This window comes from Anser brachyrhynchus (assembly GCF_964034855.1).
Source record: "Anser brachyrhynchus genome assembly, chromosome: 2".
Lineage (NCBI taxonomy): Eukaryota > Metazoa > Chordata > Aves > Anseriformes > Anatidae > Anser > Anser brachyrhynchus.
In genome coordinates, this window is record NC_137695.1 from 55,182,202 (window position 1) to 55,202,340 (window position 20,139).

At 40.9% G+C, this 20,139-nt stretch overlaps 1 protein-coding gene across 2 annotated transcripts; it reads left to right on the forward strand.

Moving 5' to 3' along the window:
• The first annotated feature begins 839 nt into the window (after positions 1-839).
• Positions 840-19,810, forward strand: HUS1 (HUS1 checkpoint clamp component). Of its 2 annotated transcripts, none has more exons than XM_080580482.1 (8): positions 840-981; positions 1,293-1,420; positions 1,981-2,157; positions 2,789-2,896; positions 3,795-3,869; positions 5,926-6,025; positions 6,737-6,868; positions 7,791-19,810. In XM_080580482.1, the coding sequence occupies exons 1-8, from the start codon at positions 930-932 to the stop codon at positions 7,871-7,873; spliced, it is 855 nt and encodes a 284-aa protein (XP_080436608.1). In that variant the 5' UTR covers positions 840-929; the 3' UTR covers positions 7,874-19,810. The 2 variants fall into 2 exon arrangements, with proteins under 2 accessions (XP_080436608.1, XP_080436609.1); XM_080580483.1 differs by having other exon boundaries at positions 2,005-2,157.
• Positions 19,811-20,139: the final 329 nt, after the last annotated feature.

Below are 20,139 nucleotides of genomic sequence, written 5' to 3' on the forward strand. Positions count from 1 at the left end.
AGGGCTAGAGTTAGGGTTAGGGTTTAGCTAGGGTTTAGTTAGTTTTAGGTTTACGGTTAGGGTTAGGATTGAGCTGCGGTTAGGATTAGGTTTAGCCACTAGTGTTATGACTTGGGTTAGTGTCCTGGGTTAGGATTAGGCTTAAGTGTTATGGATAGGTTTGGTGTTTTGGGTTATGTTTAGGTTTAGGCTTAGGTTTAACATTAGGGTTCAGGGTTAGGGTTAGGCATTTGGGTTCAGGCTAGGGTTAGGGCTAGGGTTAGGATTAGGTTTAGATGTAAGGGTTAGGATTAGTGGCTAGGGTTGAGGTTCGGGTTTGAGTTAGTGTTAGATTTAGTTTTAGCTTTAGTGTCCTAGGTTAGTTTTAGGCTTAAGTTTATGGTTAGCCATTAATTTAGATGTTAGTTTCAGGGTTAGGATTTACAGTTATGTTTAGGGTTACATATAACGTTGAGGTTTTGGGTTATGGTTATGGCTTAGGGTTCAGGTTTAAATTAAGAGGATTAGGTTTAGAGTTACATTTCTGGTTAGGATTATATTTAGGGTTACTACTTTCTTACATGACTGTTGCTTTTCTCCCTTGTGATCACTTTATGTTAGGAAGACTATTACACCTAGAGGCAGAGTCTGAGCCTGGCCCTTCCACGGCAGGGGGTGAGGGTGGGGTTACTCATATTTTCTGCTGCAAGGCGCCCCCTGAGATTTGAAGAAAATTCCTCAAAGCCAACAGGGCTGAGAAACCATCCAGATATTTAGATTTAGAGATTTGTCGAGGGGATTGCTTCCTGGCGAGCCCCTCACATCCCGCCACCCCGAGACCTCCCCGAGCCCTGCTTTCCCCCGCCCCTCGCGTCAGGCCGCGCCCAGGGCCGCCTCGGCCCCGCCTTGGGCCGCGCTGCCGGAGGCGGGCGGCGGCGGGCAGCGCTGACATGCGTTTTCGGGCTAAGATCGTGGATCTCGCCTGCCTCAACAACTTCAGCCGTGAGTGCGTCGCGGTGGGCGAGCCGGGGTCGGCGGTGCCTCGGCTCGCCTTACCCGAGGAGGAGGAGGGAGGGCTGTGCGCGCCGGCCCGGTTGCGGGCGCGTTGAGGCCCAGGCCGAGGCTCCATCCAGGGCCCTTTACTCGCGGGGGGGGGGAGGCAGCGTGAGGTCGTTTTCTTCCCCCTCTTCCCCTCGGCGTTTCTGCGATTTTCTGGTAGCAGATGTGATTTTGGGGAGTAAAGGCTTATCCCCTGCCACTGAGGTACCCGGCATGAAGCAGTTTCTGCTGTAATGTTCCCCTTCCCTCTCCAGGTGTAATTAACACGATCGCCAAGTTAGCGAAGACCTGCACGCTGCGTCTGACTGCGAGCAAGCTGTATTTCATCCTCTGCGATAAAGTCGCGAATGGAGGGGTCAGCATGTGGTGTGAGCTGTGCCAGGTAAGCCTGGGGGAATTAAATAAACACGTCATTGTAAACCAGAGCATGTAGTTGGGTCCTTTTTACACGGTGTTGATTCTAACTGTAGTCCTTACCCAAGGTGTCTCAGGTCTTTCAAGGCACTCTTGTTTAGCAAGACTGCCTTTTATTTGTACAGGCCCAGTGTTTCTGGCTAGACACCACTTTTCCTTGGTTGTCACCTCTTTGTAAGGCTTCAGTGTGTGCTGGCCCACAAGATCCTGCCCAGAACTGGAAGCAGTTGAGCATAACTCATCCCTCATACCCCATGTTTTGACAGCCTATGTGTGTTAGGGCAGGGTCTGAAGTTAATAGGTTTAGCTCTGAAGAAATGGGCCTTCATCCTTACACAGCCTGTATTGATTCCTGCACATGGTGCTGGGCAGAGGAATCCTGCTGTAAGCATGTGGTTCTAAAGTTAAGGTCTGAAGTCAAACTTGCCCCACTTCATTTGCCTTTTTTCTTTCTTTTTTTTCTTTCCTTCCTTTCTTTCTTTTTTTTTTTTTTAATTTGCTTTATTTCACGACTTTTAAAACTTGCAGGGGAATTTCTTTGATGAATTTCAGATGGAAGGAGTAGCTGCGGATCACAATGAAATCTATTTAGAGCTCACACCTGAGAACCTGTCGAGAGCATTAAAAACTGCCCAGAGTGCTAAGGCAGTGAAGATCAAGTTGACTAACAAACACTGTCCTTGTCTCAAAGTTTCTGTGGAGCTAGTAAGTGCAACAATGCTTTTATCATCGTTATTAAGTAAAAGCTTTGGTAGCTTTGGTGTAACTCTAGAAAACTAAAGAAAGAAAAATCTTTCCGTTTTCCATTTTACTGGCATTTCCTGCCATCATGGTTGGTATCACGCAGAACCAGCTTTGTGTTTTCCAAACGACAAGGAAGAGGTGGAAGAAGAATGAAAACCATGTGATTGAGACACCTTTTTATAATGTCTTTGTCACCTGCTACCTTTTCTCTGTTCATCCTCTAAATTTTCTGTGGATGATTGTCTTCTCATTGAAGCCTCTAGGTGCAGGAGGTTTTAGTGTATTTTTTGGCTCTTTGTTTTGTTTTTGCTTGTCATGCTACTCAATTTCAAACTGCACATCAGATTTTTTGTTGTTTTTAACATGTCCTCCCTGTTTAACTTGAAGGATAGCACATAGATAGCAATGACTTGCAACTTCATCCTTATTCAGAAGTGAAGCCTGCGTAATAGGGGACCTGTGGAAGCTGTGGAAAACTGGAACTGGGTGTCTGAGGCACTTGGTTCTAGTATTTCCTAGACTGGATCTGAAAAACTTGGATTCAGAATTCAAGTCCTGTTTTTAACTTCAAGAGCATCCTCTCTCCCTCAAGCCATCCTTATCAAGCAGCAGTAGGATTGTGACACATGACATTCCTGTGAGGGTTATTCCCAGAAGATTATGGAATGACTTCAGAGAGCCCAGTGTGCCAGACTTTGATGTAAGCCTCTGTTTTTATATTCACTTTGGAGTGGGGAGGTGGCTACTGAGGTGGAGTACACAGCCAGTGGGTTTTGGAGAGGAGATGGAGCACTAAAGGGAAGGATGGAAGCTAGATGTTTGGAGAGGTAGGGGACATGGCTTCCATCGTGACAAGAGAGCCCAGAACCTCTGAAAAGAGAGCAGGTGGTTACCAGTTGTTGCTGTGATATTCAGGGTGGGACAGGGGAGGAGCAAAGGACTTGCGTAACTTTAGACAGAAGCATAAAACACACATATGATTACTTCGTATGATCAACTGCTTAGGTACCAAGTAGCCCAAATATTCTGTTATATTTGTAATTCATGGCCTACCTGGCAGAGTTGAATGTATGTGTGTTTCCTCTTGTTTTTTGTACATTCTTTCTATATCCTTTGTGACTTTTAGCAGAATTGCAAGGAAAGGTCTTCATGCAAATGAGTTACTATTTGAGGTTATGGATGTATGTTACCTCTACAGCTAAGATTATTTCAGTTTTGAAGACACATAGCACAGTAGAAACTTTATGCGTTTTATTCTGTTATTTCAGATTTACACTGATGCAGTTTCAAAACTGATTGGCTATACTAACTTTTAGCGGGTTCATGTGAGAATCTGATCTGCAGAAATTGTCTGTGCTTTATTTTGAACACGGACTTGGGATAGTGTGTCTGAAGCAATTGCTAGAGTGATGCCCTGTTGGTATAATGGGAAAGAGTTCTGTTCCTGGATCACTTGCTGATTTTAGTTAAATGTTGTGCTCCGTGCACTCAGTACATAATTCAGAAGTCTAAGGGTATAATTGAAGGGAGAAATGAAGGCATCGCATCCCATTCACACATGAAATATTGGTGTGAATGCAGTTCTTGTGTCTTCTTAGGTCAGTATTTACCTACCAGCACTGAAAACAATGAAGAGTGTTGTGGAGAGAATGAAGAATCTCAGCCATAGCATTGTAAGTTAAGACACTTCAAGTGTTTGTCCTACAGATGTCATTTTATCTTGGACGTAGTACTTTTCCCTGTTGCCCAAACTGGTGCCCCTGTGTTATATTTTATTTTTGGATGGGTCAAATGTTGAACTAAAGGTACATGAAGATTGTGCAAGGGTTGAAGGGAATGATGGGATTTATTTTAGGACTGCCGCTGAAAAGCTTGTCCTGGGCCTCATAGAATATGGTGCTCTTTGTACTGAATTCCAGAAAGAACATGATATAGTGTTGCTGCAAGCCACTCTTTACAGCTGGAAAGAAATTGTAGTCTTTCGTGAAGCTAGCTGGAGACTTTCTAGGTGATTTCTTTAAAGAAATGCCTATTAAGTGAGTTTTGTGTTACGTGTCTGTTAAAATGACCTTTTGGTGAACTTGAGGTATGATTTAGAGGAAATCCTTCTCATGGCTCGTGGATGTCAACCCGTGCTTTAGATTCTGACATGGTGAGCTTTCAGCCCACCCTGGGTTTCTGGAGTGCTGGTGGACCTTCCACTGGAAGAAGCCCACCGCAGTTGGTGTGAAAAGGGATTTTTTTTTCTTTTAAGGGATTTTTTTTTTTAATTTAATTGCTCTCAGTCACCAGAATTTACTGGCATTAAAGGGAGTAAGTAGGTATAGAGCTTTGGAATAGTTTGGTTTGGGGATGTTTGTAACAATTTTGATAAATAGGAATGTTTTTGTAAACTGAGAATCCTGAAATTGGGTAGGTCTTAGTCTTAACAAGGCTCGGAAGGGTTGAAAAACTAACAATGGCTTTCTGGCAATTTTGCAAATGGCAACCATCATGCAAATAGAAGAGTAAAGCACTTCAAATTCTTCTCCTTTGTAAGCCTTCTGGGTGGGCTCTCTGAGTGTGCTCCCCCCCCAATATGCTCAGTGTACATGCTTACACACAACAAAGCAATGTGTAACTGATTTGTTTCCAGAGCTGAGGATCTCTTCTCACAGGGGATAGCTGTGTGATGGGATCGATCTTTGGTGTGTAGCAACACTCAGAGGAGGTAGCATATTAACACTGGCATAACCATGTTCCTAAATTCCTTACCTTGTGCTCCAAAGTATGTTTATAGTCAAAAATAAGTAAATCTCTGGGAAATAGTTTTGATAGCTCTAAGGGAGACAGCAAAGTACTTGCATCCTGTACATGCTTTTCTATTATTAAAGATCAAAAACATCAAGTGTCAGAAATATTTATGCTAGATGCATAGATCCTGGTAGTAAATACGGTCAAGATCAGAGCTACAAAAATGGCTTTTAGAAGGTCTTTCAAATAGTAATTGGTCCTTGTCTGGGAGCATTCATCTGTGGGCATCTCCCATTCCACGGGTCATTCTGGTTGTCATGTGAACCTCTATAAAGTATTGAGAATTCTTCTGATCACAGAAGTGAAGTGCTTAGATGTGCATTAGGAATCCTCTGATTTGCCTGGGATTCATATAAGATCATATATAGTCTTCTTCTGGTAGGTTGCTTTGTCAGGATAGAATTTGAAGGCTTTCAGCATTTTTCCAGGATTTCTAGCAGTCCGTAGTACTGCTTGGAGTCATTGCTCTGGTGCAGCTGTTGTCTGTTTTTAAGTCTGCGAAAGCAACTGCAGATCAGCTCTTGGTTCATCCCATTTTCTGTGTGTATTGTATGGACTGTGTATGTGTCTTTCTGTTTGTTGAAAACCTGGAAGGGAATGCAGTAATGTTCATCTTAGGCAATTTCAGTCTCTTATTTCTAAAGGCTTTATCCAGCACATGAACTTTCCAAAGCCAGTACTTGTTCTAAAAGTACTGGGGAGTGATTGAATTTTTCTCACCGTAATTTTAGAAAAGATGGTCTGGGATCATTCACACAGGAATGATGAGAAATGTATTTTGTAGCTGAGCATTTGGATGTTTGAACCATGTTCAAAAAGTGCAGCTGAGCTTTTGAAGGCACTGAAGTACTTCTGGAAGCTTGAACGGAGGAGCACTTAATTCCTTTGTAATTCTGCAGTGCAGAAGTGGCTTTCCTAAAATTGATTGTATTGCAGGTGATTGAAGCAAACTTGAATGGAGAAATGAATTTAAAAATAGAAACTGATTTGGTATCTGTAACAACACATTTTAAAAACTTGGGAAATCCTCCCTGGGGTAAGTTTCCTTGTTTCTTGCCTTTTGTGTCTGTTTCACAGAACCACAGAATCATTTAGATTGGAAAAGATCTTAAAAATCCAAGTGTTAACCTAGCACTGCCAGGTCTACCACTAAACCATGTCCCTGTGCACCACATCTACATGTCTTCTGAATACCTCTAGGGCTGGTGACTCAACTACTTCCCTGGGCAGCCTGTTCCAATGCCTCACAACCCTTTCAGTGAAGTCATTTTTCCTAATATCCAATATAAATCTCCCTTGGTGCAACTTGAGGCCATTTCCTTTTGTCTTATTGCTTGTTGCTTGGGAAAAAAGACTGACTCCCACCCTGCTATGAACTCCTTTGAGGTAATTGTAGAGAGCAATAATGTCTCCCCTGAGCCTACTGTTTGGTCTCATTATGTAAGTGTGATGCTGATAATAGTACTTACCTTCTCTTAGCACTTACAAAATAGCATCAAGTCCTTCGAAGTCATCAACTGAAACCTTAAAAAGGAAAGTGGCCAATGTCTATTCTATATTTATGTGGGGAATCTCTTCCAGTAACATTGACAATCTGTAGGAAAACTGGGCTTTAGCTTTCTTGCACTGCTGTTGCTGCTAAACAGTCCCTTTGATATCAACTGTTCAGTGATTGTCAGGTGTGTCCTTACAGGTTTTGAAATCCCTTCTGATGTTTTGACTAAGTGATGTGTTCTTTCACTTCCAGCATCAGAGGATGGATGTCAAAGCTCTGCTCAAGACAGAGATCTGGAAAGCATGGTTGAGGCACGCATAGACATCAAGAAGTTGCAGCAGCTGCTTGCTGGACAGCAGGTCAATCCCACAAAAGCCTTGTGCAGTAAGTTCAACAGCTCTGTTTGCAAACTCCAGTTAAGGAGGGGATGTTTGCTGTCCTTGTAGTCTTACAAGAACATCTCTTTTTTGTCACTTTAAAACTTGGCTATTTTTACTGTGCTTGAGAACTTTGAATATTTTTGGTTTTAGTTGGTGGGCTTCAGCCCTTAGGTACTTTGGAAGTAGAAGAAAAAAAAAACAAACACTAAAAAGCATTGTCACGACCTTTTAAAAGTATCAAGTTGGAATATCTGGACTGACTGATCATGTGTGTCTTTTTATCATGTTTGTTTTGAAGTTAAACTTGTATTTAAGAATGTTAATATTTTTTGGAAATTCTTAAAGCTTTAGTTTCTACTGGAAAAGTGAATTTACCGACTTAAAAAAAATTGTTTCCCTCATGTACTTTCTTATGTCCAGCACCAAATTAATTCTAATACCAAAATGCTTTTTACACAGCAGATGTTTCTAACCTTAGAAAGAGTGTGTTCTTCCTAAGCAGAAGCTGTGCAGGGTTCTAGATTCTATTTTGGTAACTCTACATGCCTTTCCCAAGGACTTCTGACCTCCAGAGAACATCTCTGCATTATAGTTTAGTGCAGATGCTAAGGGTTTCCCAGAGAAGATTAAGTCATGGAATTAAAATATTACATGCCTTACAAGGCATTACATGCCTTAAAATTACATATTTCCTTTTTGGTATCAGCTTTCATAGACTCTTAATAATTCTTCATGGACCATCAAGGACTTTAATACTACCGGGTGATATGTCTAGTCATCCTCTTTACTTCAAAATATACTTTAAAATTGCATCCTGTATGGGATATGGTAGAAATATTGTGTTCTTATGGTGGCATTCTGTAGAGGATGTCATTTTAAAGTATTTGCCATACTTCAAATTGGATTTGTGTTTTTTCTCTTTACAGATATCATAAGTAAGAGAATCGTCCACTTTATCTTGCTCCATGAGGATGTTTCCCTTCAGTATTTTATTCCAGCACTTGCCTGAATGATACAGAATCACAGCCGTTTTCCATCCTGAGGCTCTGTCCACAAAGGGGGAAAAGAAATATCAGTGTTACCTGCTTGAGTTGTATATAAATTCCTGACTTTTTTTTTTTGATTATAGACTGCTTGCTCTGTAAATGTTACTGTACCCCCTCTATAAGATGGGGTTGGGTGGGGGAAAAGGATCACTGTTGTTCATTTTGTAAAATGTAAGACATAATCAAACAATTTAGGCAAATACATGCTTTATACAGTTGTTTTAACCAACTGACACTTGTGCTGTTGAGTCACTGGATCTGCAGAAATTTCAGGTATAAGTGTTCATCTCCTTAACATTGGTGCCTGTACATAAGTCAGCTTCCAGAAGGGGCAAGGAAGGGGGTTATTCTTTCTTTATTAGGAATATTTGAATGGATGGGATATTTAGCCTGTGGATATTCAGATTGAGTGTTCTTGTTCCTTCAGAAAAAGAAAACAACTTGGTTTGATATTACTATGTGGTACAGTCAGGAAAGCATTCACTGCGTGTATTAACTTAAGGTTATGCAGCACTGAGCATCAGACAAACATTAAGCCATAATTTTTGAGGTCCACTGTATGACATACTTGAGAAGCAATTTTACAAGATTTCTGGCTTCAGTGACAGAAAATCTTGAAAGTAGAAAACTTGACATAAATTTTCTAGTTATCCTGATATTTGAGATGATCTCTAGCTGAATTATGCTTTGGGAGAGATTTCTGTCTTGACCATGTATTTCAGTTACAATACAACTGCAGTAGGAGGTGGGCACATATAATCTGGAATTGAAGCTTTTTGTGTTTGTGATGGATTTGGGATACTAATAAAGAATTGTTGCTTTTGGGTAGGGAAGTAATACTGATCTGGCATGCAGCTGTGAAGAGAAGTTTAGAAGCAGTCTTGCCAAGAGAAATTAAAATATTTAAAATATTTTAAAATTTTGCTTTGTTGTTACATACTATAAAAATCTAAAGTCTACTATAAAAGTCTAAAGAAGATGCATGCTGTGTTTCCTGTACGTTGTTTTTTAATCTTCAAAAAGATCAGAGGTTGAAGATAAGAATGGGGAGAAAAAGGATTAATATCTACCAGTCTACTAACATAAAGAAGGAGAGGCTAGTAGAGATAATCTTACATCTCTTCAGATGCTGGGAAGGCTGGGTTGTGCAGATTCAAACAGGCCTCTGACCAGTGTGCAGCATGCTATTCACATCCAATCCCTGGAAGGGATGCAGGGTGTTTTTTAAAAGAAAACAACTCCATAAATCCCTCCAACAGAACGGATGTTCACATGGGAACTTCTTGTTGCAAGTTTAAAGACAAGGAAATCTAGGTAGCATAGTCACTGGTGACAAGTGGGAGATGCCTGCAGGCCTCCTAATGTTACAATGAGCAGGCAGTTTGTCCTGCAGCCCTGGCAAATGCACAACGCAGCCCGAAGGCAATACTGTACATCCAGCACAGATCTGGGCCTGTGCAGGTTCCTTTCTCCTATGGAGAAGGGCTGAAAGAGCTGGGGATGTTCAGCCTGAAGAAAGGAAGTCTCTGTGGGTACCTCACTGCAACTTTTCAGTACTTCAAGGGGGCTTATAAAAAAGATGAAGAGCAACTTTTTGCTCAGGCAGATAATGATAGGACAAGGAGGAATGGTTTTAGAGAGAGACAGACATACTGGAAAGAGTCCAACTGAGGCTAGTTCTTCTGTAGAATGTTATCCCATGCTTGTACTTAGAAAAATGCATTGGAATACAAAATTTGGGTCTCTGTTTGACAAGTTTGAAAATCATCGCCTTATAATTTTTGTGTGCAAGCATTGTCCAGGACCCTGTTTGCCTTATTTCTTCTGAATACAGTGTATAGATATAATCCTCTGCCAACACATAAAGCAAGAGACATCAGGTAGCTGCAGATCAGGCAGGAAGTAATGAGGTGTTATTGGTTAGTGTTACGTACAGTAGTAAATGTCCCTTGATCTGAATACCTGTGTGGAGGGTGTTTGCAGGAGGAAGAAGCAGCCCCAGACAGAAATAGACAAGTCTTTGCACTATGAAGTGGTAGCCGAGGTTCAGCTTTACCATAATTATTGAGGATTCTAGCAAAAAGCATAACAATTAGTTTTATCTTGTGAAATGTTTACATAGCTTTTCATTTGTTTAGCATACAGTGTTTGGTGACCTTGTCTACTGGGTGTCTTTCCCAACCTGCACCTTGTTAAATTACAGTTTTTCTTAAATGAAATGATTGAGTTTTCATCTACATTTCCAAAAGGAGGAAACACTGGGCTCTTTTGAAAACTGAATTCCTGTCAAGACTATTTGATCTTTAAAAAAAAAAAAAAATTAATCAGAATTTTTTAAAATGCATTCTATGTACGTCTCTGGAGCCTGTTCCTTGCCGTGTGTCTTTCAGTGTTCCAGTAAATGAAAGGATGTATTGGCTTGGGCTGTACAGATTAAACATCAGTCTTTGATATACATTGGGTGAAATCAAACATTTCCCCACCAGCCAAAATGTGAAGAAACTTGGGGAGAAATCTTTTTTCTTTCATCATCTCCATTAGCTTGGTTAGCATAAAAGATTAGTATTTTCGTAGAGCAGTGGTCACATTAAATAACCAGTATTCCTTTGAAACTTAGAAATAGATTTCCACTAGCTTTGTTTGCCACAGATTTGTCTAGGCTCTAAAGATAAATGTTCAAACTGTTTTTCAAAACATGACAGGCTTTAGCTGAAATAACTGTCCATGCCAAATTGTTATTTTATTTCTCCATGTGTTCAATTTATGCTTTTCTACTTGCCCATTTGATACAGTTAACTGTTTTCTCAGTGGTAATGAACCTTTGAAAGCACAGTGTTCCTGTGGAATGAAATGTCCTGGGTGATCAGGCCCTTCATGAGTCCTGATTTGATTTTTGACTCTCTTTATCTTCTATTAATCCTTGTCAAGCTCTAAGTTTGAAGCAAAAAGTAATAATGTCTAGCCATGCAAGTCTGGCAAACTGAATACGTCTGGCACTTTCTGTAACCATCCAAAACAGACTTCTGTCTTGCAAGTTTGGCATTTGAGAACACCAGGAAATATTTAAGCCAAGTTCACGTTGTTTGTTATTTTCCTATTACAATGTTGTGAATTTTGATTCTCAGTTTACATTAGTAGGATTAAATTCTGCAGTCATTACTCAGGTCTTTTAAACACTTCTGCAGCCATCAGCTAAACTCTTAACTTTGTTGAAGTAGGTAGCAAAAAGTTCTCTGCCTTCGAGAAAACATTTGTTTGTGTGTGTCAGTGCTTTGGCACAAAAACTTACCTATAATTTTCTCTTGTTTTTCTCGCTTTCAGAAGACACTCTAATACATTACCAATCCATGTTTTTATTCTGCTTTAGAAAAAGAGTTTGCAAATATTCATTTTTCTAATGCCACAGCAATTCAGAAAGAGCAAAATTTTTGTTGAAAAAGTGAACAACAGAGGGTGGTAGAGGGCTGTGAAATTACTCTGAGTCAAATCATGTAGGCCACAGATCCTGGGAGATGCTGAACTCAGCTGAGATGAAGCAGCTAAATAGATTACAGGATCTGGACGTAAGCCTCTCTGTGCTCCAGTGCTTCTTCAGTAAAATGAGAAAATTCGTACCACACAGCTGGGTGCAATATATGACAAATGCATGAAAGATTTCTGGTGCATTTAGCTTCTCTGAGTGAGGTCTAAATCTAAACTCTAGCCTTTGCTTTGTATGTATTTACCCAGGGACATCTTTATTCATTGGCAAGTCTCATAATAATAATAATAATCAGGGAAACAAACTGAGTGAATATGTACAAGCTGGTGTCATAAATGTTTGGCTCTTCTTTCCGTAGGTGTGAGAACAGATGTATTCATATAATTAATTGATTAAAGTTGTGTCACCATGTGATGTACTATAGATGAAAATCAGGGGCACAATTTATTGCAGTTCAGTAAAGGAATGTTGGACTTCCTCAGGTTTTGTAACAAGTAATTGGCTAATTAGTTGATTTTCTTACACTTGCTAGACTTAGACTGTACGCTATGAGCTTGTATGGTTTACTGTCATGTCATGTAACTGTGGAGGATGCCATGCAGGAGCTCCAAGTAATTTATTCTAATATTCAAGAATCAGATAAACTTCCAGAAACGGAAACTGTAGGACACTAAATATGATCAGTCAAATGCCAGGAGTCTTTTCCGAAAATGGACAGGGGAAAAAAAAAAAAGTTTTGTTATACAAAACATGTTAAAAGTTAGATCATACTCAGATCTAAAGTATTTTAAGTGATGTCCAGTCATGTGCTGGCATTTCCTCATAGCGTTCTCAGCAAAATCTGGAAACAACTTCAGCCTCTGTTTTGTTCAAAATAATTGTCAATGTTAGTAATTACTAGAAAAAAATTACCACTTTCAAAGTGATCAAAGTTGATCACTGTCAAAAATCTCAGTATTTCCTCGAACCTAAAAGCATTCTAGCAACTCAAGAAGTTATCTTTAATTTTGTGACATAGTATGGAAGAATTTGTACATAGGCCTGAGACTTCTGAGTGCCTCGGACATACCTGTTCATTATAGTGGCCAGTTCTCAGCTGGCATAAATTAGTTGGGTTCATCTGAAATCTGTAGAGTTATGTTGGTTTATGCCATATATAAAATCTGGCTCTGTGAAGCTTTCAGTCATTGAGAAGAGGGATGTGGTCTCCCAGCAGTGCTGGAACCCTCTCTATAGACTGTGCTTGTGACTTTTCTTCTGGAAGCTGAAAATACATCCCAAATTCCAGTCATGACATTTGAATTTCCAGTAGCTTCTGTAGTTTCTGATCAAGACACAAACATCAACATGCCATCTGCATGCAGTTTTGTTTTTATTTGTGGGGGGTAGGGCTGGACTTCTACCCACCTAATTTTAGCTGTTTAATCTGCAGTGCCTGTGAGCCCATGTGATTTCAGCACGTGACTAAATACTAGCATGATGGAGGGCACTTAGTTCCACTAGAGCAAAATTAATCTTAGTGATAGGTTTCAAAGGCTAAAAAGTTGCAGAGCACTTGCATCTACTGCAGGAGCCTTGGGCCCAGGCCACTGTGCTAGCGAAGTAAAGCAGACTCCCTGTTACCATATTTTTTCTTCCAATGCTCTGAGACAATGGAATCAGAGCTTCTTTTCAGGGTCTGGGACTGTAGGTGAAGTGCTTGTCTCATGCAACACTTGTCTCCCCAGAGATCATTCAGATGACAGAGATCCAAGAGAGCATTTTAGATGGGAGGGATGCATTCAGTAATGTAGGAGTAGGAGACATGGAGCACGTGTGACAAATTCTTTGTTTCATTCTGCTCTGAAGAAGCTTTTTTGGATTGTTTTTGGGAGGCAGCCCCCATTTAGGACATTCAAATGTTTACTTTTAAAGAATTAGAGATAAGGAAGACCACAACGGCTCATTAAAACTCCACCATGGAGCCATGCTAACTCCAAGTCTTTCCAGAAATAATTTTCAGAGTTGTATCAAAAATGGCCTACTTCATGCAATGTAGTGACCTGAGCTCGAGCCGTCCATGCAGGCTGGTAGCATTGGGCTGCAGATTCAGTGCTTGAGTCAGCCAGAGGATAAGATAACAGTTGAACGTCCTGTATCTGCAACTGGTGCTGTTTTTGGAGTCTTAGAAAACAAGAGCAATTACAGTGACCCTTTGCTGTCATCCTTACGGTCTCTCTGTCTCCGGAAGGCAGACAAGCTGTTCTGAACTTACGATATATGCATCATATCAGAGTGCCTTCAGGAAAGCTTCTGAGTGAGCTACATTTCCTTGGTTTTGAGCATTTCCCCGTATTCTGCAAGCTCATGATCTGACTCTTCAAGGCTGAAGTCTCAACTGTCAAAAATCGTTATGTTTCCCTGAGAGGAATTATAATTTTCATCAGATGGACAGCTGGGCCCTTAAAGACTGCAACAGCACAGAAGATAGCGGGCTCCCTTTAGAGGGGCCTCCGTGGTAGAATGAGTGATTAACTCTCTGGAGTACGGTATATGTTACTTCAGTGATGTGTTGCCAATATTTCATTAAGGAATGACCACAGAAATTTCTTCCTTCGCTTGACAATAGGTTGTGAGTTGCAGGGAATGAATGTGTTTGCAGAGAGGAGGCTGCAGTGACCCTATTCATGTGGATTTTTCTTTTACATGAAACCACTTTCTCATGACTAGACTAGTTGACAAATGAACTTCTATTTGGCTACTCTACGCTGGTGGTATGGTAATCCCATCACACACAGGACAATCCACCTGAATTTCATTTCATTTGCTAAGGTGCAGGAGGATTATTACTATAAGCCAGAAGAAGGACCTAGGGAACTGCAGCCCTATCAGTCAGACTTCCGTGACAGGGAAGGTTATGGAGCAGAACATACTGATTGCCATCAGGTGGCATATACAGGACAACCAGGTAATCAGGCCCAGTCAGCATGGGTTTACGAAAGGCAGGTTCTGCTTGACGGACCTGATCTCCTTCTATGACAAGGTGACGTGCTTAGTGGATGAGGGAAAGGCTGCAGATGTTGGCTACCTAGACTTTAGTAAAGCTTTTGACACTTCATCATTCTGATTTTACCACATCATTCTGGAGAAACTGACTGCTCATAGGTATATGCTTCGCTGGGTAAAAAACTGGCTGGGTGGCCGGGCCCAAAGAGTTGTGAATGGAGTTAAATCCATCTGGAGGCCGATTGCTAGTGGTGTCCCCCAGGGCTCTTCAACATCTTTATCAGTGATCTGGATGCGGGGATCAAGTGCACCCTCAGTAATTTTGCAGATGATACTAAGTTAGGCAGGACTGTTGATCTGCTTGAGGCTAGGAAGGCTCTGCAGAGGGATCTGGATAGACAGGACTGATGGGATGAGGCCAACTGTATGAAGTTCAACAAGGCTAAGTGCTGGGTCCTGCACCTGGGGCACAACAACCCCATGCAAAAATATAGGCTGGGGGAAGAGTGGCTGGAAAGCTGCCTGGAAGAAAGGGACCTGGTGGTATTAGTCGACAGATGTTTGAATATGAGCCAGCAGTGTGCTCAGGTGGCCAAGAAGGCCAAGAGCACCCTGGCTTGTATCAGAAATAACGTGGCCAGCAGGACTAGGGAAGTGGTGTCCCTCTGTACTTGGCTCTGGTAAGGCAGCACCTGGAATAGTGTGTTCAGTTTTGGGTCCATCACTACAAGAAAGACATCGAAGTGCTGGAGCATGTCCAAAGAAGGACAACAAAGCTGGTGAAGGGTCTAGAGAACAAGTCTTATGAGGGGTGGTTGAGGGAACTGGGGTTATTTAGCCTGGAGAAGAGGAGACTCAGGGGAGACCTTATCGCTCTCTACAGCTATCTCAGAGGAGGCTGCAGCAGGGTGGAGGTTGGTCTCTTTTGCCAAGTAACAAGTGATGGGACAATAGGAAGTGGCCTTCAGTTGCACCAGGGGAGTTTTATATTGGATATTAGGAAAAATGACTTGACTGAAAGGGTTGTGAGGCATTGGAGCAGGCTGCCCAGGGAAGTAATTGAGCCACCATCCCTGGAGGTATTCAAAAGACATGTAGATGTGGTGCTTAGGGAAATGGTTTAGTGTTAGACTTGACAATGCTAGGTTAAAGGTCTGACTAGATGATCTGAGAGGTCTTTTCCAACCTAAATGAGTCTATGATTCTCTAGTCCCAAAGAAGAAAATTATGTTGATTCAGAAAGAAATTTGTTCTGCTGATGTCCTTCTCCAGCTTTATAATATGTCTGTACTGTGAGATTCCACCCCCCCCCAAAAAAATAAAAAAAAGTGGCTTCTGAATACCCGGAAAGTTTCTTGTACTTGGTTTGTGCTACTATTGTGGTCTTGTCAGTGAAATGCTGGGGATGATTATTCACAATTTTCTCATTGTTAAATTAAATCACAGAACTCTGTCATGTAATGAGTTAAAGTGAGGGGATGAATTTCATCTTCCTCCTGCTGATATTTGTCAGATTTATTACAGGAAAAAGGCAAGATTTTTTTAGCAGAGTTTAGGGTCAATGATGGGTCAAAGCAGAAGCCCAGCTCCTTATCTGTGCCAAGATCCACAGTGACTTTAAAGGGTGGTTCAATCACCAGTGTTTTTGTTTCATGCTCCTTATGGGGAATTTGGGAATATTTTCTCTCAGGCAGCTAACAGTCAGAAAATTTTAGGAGGTAAATGTTTCAGGAATTATGATCATAATCTGCTTTGGTATCTTAAGTACTTTAGTGGAGGCTCAACAGACAACTGTAGGGAAATGTGGGATCAAAATGTGAATTTGTATGTATTTCAGCAGCAGCAACAGCTCATGAAGGTAACTGAAGGTCCCTCTCAATATAACTTCCTGTTGTCTTTCATCTTTAATTTTTGCCAAGAAGTTTTAATCAGTGGTCATTCAATTAAATCCCTCTTTGAAGCTGATTTTAATCTTCACTGTCTCCTTTTAAGGTCAGACCAGCTTAATTCACCTCCGTCTACCTGCTGGCAATACTTTGCCAAATAAATCCCAGGATACCATTAATCTTCCTTGCTGTAAGGGCACATTGCTGACTCTTGTTCAACTAGCGATCCGTGAGAATCCCCATGTTCTTTTCTTCCTAGCAGCTCTCCAGATGGGTGGCCCCCCAGCATATATTGCTACGTGGGTTTGTTTCTCCCCCAGGTGCAGGGTTTTGCACTTCCCTTTGTTGAACTTTTTGAGGTTCCTATCAGCCCATTTCTCCAGCCTGTCAAAGTCCTCCTGGTTGGCAGGATGACCATCTGTGGTGTATCAGCCATTCCTCCCGCTTTTGTGTCATCTGCAAACTTGCTGGGGGTACACTGTCCCATCAACAAGGCCATTAATGAAAATGTTAAACACAACTGGACCCAGTATTGACCCCCAGGGTACACTGCCAGTTACTGGCTTCCAAACAGACAATATGCTACTGATGATTATCCTCTGGGATCAGCCATTCAGGCAGTTTTAGATCTACCTCACTGCCTGCCCAGCCAGCCCATACTTCAACAGGTTGTCTTTGAGGCTCTTAGAGGACACAGTGTCAAAGGCCGTATTTCAGAGCAGGTATAGTCACTGCTCTTCCCTTATCTGTTAGTCATTTCATGCTTATCAAGTTGATAAGGTATAACTTCCCCTTGGTAAATCCATACTGACTAATCCTGGTGATTTCCTTGTCATTCATATTCCTTGAAATGGTTTCGAGGACAAGCCTTTTTTTTTTTTTTTCCCATCATATTTTCTCCTCCCCATCTTCCTTTGAGGAGGAGGGGGAGTGAGAGAGTGGTGTGGTGGAGTTTAGTTGGCCATCAGTGTGAAACCCACAGGGTCTCATCTGTCTGCTTATTCTTGGTCAGGTGGCCTATAGCAGATACGTATGTTTAGCCAAATATATGGCCACATGTATAGACATTATGTCACCTTTACCTGTCCCTCTCTTTAATCCTAACCCATAAACTCTCAGCTACTCATCCACCCCCGGGAAGAACTCCATGCACTCCAGCTGTTTGCTCATGTAAAGGGTGACTTCTGCTTCTCATCTTCCCTTCTTGTCCTTCCTAAAGAGCCTAGATTCCTCCGTTGCAACTCTCCTGTCATGGTAGCCATTCCACCATGTCTCTGTGATTCCAACAAGATTGTAGCCCTGCAACTACACACGGCTCTCTATCTTATCATGTCTATTCCCAATAGCGTGTGCATTAGTATACAGGCACTTCAGAAAGGCACATCAGTATGTTGGTGACATTTGGGTGACATGAACTGCTTCTCTCTGCAAATTGTTTGCACTTCAACCTTGACTGAGATGCAGCCACTAGACCTGGAGGAAGTGAATCCACCAAACCTTCCCATAAAGAGAGGGAGTGAATGCAGGTTCTTTTTTTTGTCGTTGTTGAAGGAGACTCATTTCTCTGAGAATAGACCAAAAAAACTGAAATGTTTTTATTCTGTAAACAAATCCACACACATACTTCCATGCAAAGTGAAAATTGTGCTGAAATAAGTAAAATTAAGTTGAACTACAGAAATTAAAGAAGTTTGTACCTTCTGCCTCAGAAATGTCCAAAAACAAAGCAGTCCACAAGACTTCTTTGTAGGCTGTACAAATTCACAGATTTTGAAGGCCCTGTCTGTTACAGTTGTCCTGTCAGACCTGCAGTTTAACCCAAGCTCTAGAGACTCATCAAGGTATTCTTAATCCAAGCCTACAGTATGCGCCTGAGCTATGCAAATCTCTTGGAAAGATTCAGTCTTAGGCATTTGTACCAAAGAAAGCTAGAATGGATTAAAACTCACTATTTATAAAATATTATCATACGATAAACAGAAAGTATCTAGATTCTCTAAAGAAACAGAATGGAGGAAAGATTTAGCTCATGTTCGTATAGATCTAGTTCCATTGAAGCCTGTAGGGAATATCCAAACACAAACTGAAACTGAGAATATGGCCATATTATATGGTATAATGATTAAAGAGCTTTAGAACGGATGGCAGGACCGAGTTTTTTGCTATTCCATTAATGGCTAGCAGCATGGGAGCTTTTATACTACAGAAGTTATATCGTTAATACTTTTTAGTTTACCTTTCTAAGAAGATCCTGCTTCTGTTGGGAAGTTCAATATATCTTCATTCATTTACTTTCATTACAGAACGCAAGCAATGTATAAAAGCTAAATTAGTGGCGGGGGCAGGGAGGGGCTGGCTGGGTTTTTTAAACTCAGGTATGACAGAGAAGCAGTGACATCCAGACAAGTGAAAATAGCTGAGTCTAAATCTAAGTTCCTGTAAATATGTTCTCCTTTCCTTAAAATATATATCGTGTTTTTCAGCAGAACTACCACCTGCTTCAAAATCACTGTGACCAAATGCTTTGCTAATTGCCTGATCCCTTTATAAACCAACTCTTCAGCATACTCATGTAGTAGGAAGGAGTTGCGCACATTCCTTATTTACCTACCTAAGTAGAAGTGATGGTATTATTTTGAATTTATTTTTAACAAGCTACAGTGAATAATAGGAGATTTTGCTTGCACATAACCCCAGTAAATTGCTGTGTACAGCCATTTTTAGTGAGCGTTCCTATCCAAAGCATGTAGCATTGCTATTTGCTACATGTTGTTGCCAGAAAGGTTCAGATTCTCTTCAAAGATCTAAAGCCTTAGAAAGGCCTAGAAAGTCAGTTTCATTTTTCCATGACCTAATCCTTTGGTTCAAAAAGGCAGTAAGTTTATACCAGCTGTTGAAGTATTTCAGACAAATAGCTATTTCTACTATGTTTTATTATGTCTGATGTACCCACTCATCCACTCAAGAATGATTCACGAATAAAGAGTTAAAATTTGTGTTTAGATGGCAATTACATAATTTCTAAACATTTCCAGAAATTCCTTTTAATGTAATTTCTTCAGCGTAAATTGGTGGTAAGCTTATAGGACTGGATGACCATTCTGCATCTGGTTTCTGTTACCGAGAAGTTGATGTGTGCCATTTGCTTAGACCGTCTGCAGAGAAAAAGTTTTTTTTTCTTTTGGAGACAGACTGCCTTTGCTTTCAGCATCTCAGGATTAAAGTAACAAAAGGCGTATGTTATTTCCACATAAGTATGGGAATGGTGTTGTTAAATTGTTGTGAAGCACTTATTTATATATTTGACGTATGAGGGATACACTCTAGAGAAATGGAATGTCCCATTTTAAATATTTGGTGTGCATTAAGTGTCTGATAAAAGCCTGCTGCAACTGGTGGACGTCTCTCTGACTTTGCTGGAATGTAACAGATCCTTGGCCCTTTTAGGGATTTGCTAATAGGTTCAGATAATGTGAAGTTATTTATATTTTTCCTGCCTTTTCACTTGCAACATTGTAACATTGTAAAAAAAATTTTTAATGGATTCCCAGAAAGAAGGAAGACTGTGGTTTTTTATATGGTCCTAAATAAGAAACTAACTATGGGAGCAGCTTATGTAACTTTTCACCATTACAATCCTTACCTACTGTTTTTTTTTTCTTTTTCTTTTTCTTTTTTTTTTTTTTTCCTGAACTCCAAATGTTGCTGCTGAAGGTACCCCATGGCTTTGTTGTTCTGGGTACCTGTGGCAGTGACCTAGCAGACAAAGCTGTTGCCACATCCCGGCTCTTGCCACCAGAATAAACACTCCAGATGCCAACATTGACTACCAAGTTCCAAAGTTAGGCATGCACTGGAGCTGATGTTTGGGGCTGAA

What these genes read in the sequence shown, in the direction of transcription:
- HUS1 (XM_080580482.1), top strand. Translation starts at nt 930, where the DNA reads ATGCGTTTTCGGGCTAAGATCGTGGATCTCGCCTGCCTCAACAACTTC. An exon ending in CCAGTGTGCCAGACTTTGAT is followed by an intron (nt 2,897 to 3,794) that starts GTAAGCCTCTGT and finishes GTGTCTTCTTAG; the next exon opens with GTCAGTATTTACCTACCAGC. An exon ending in TCCCACAAAAGCCTTGTGCA is followed by an intron (nt 6,869 to 7,790) that starts GTAAGTTCAACA and finishes TTCTCTTTACAG; the next exon opens with ATATCATAAGTAAGAGAATC.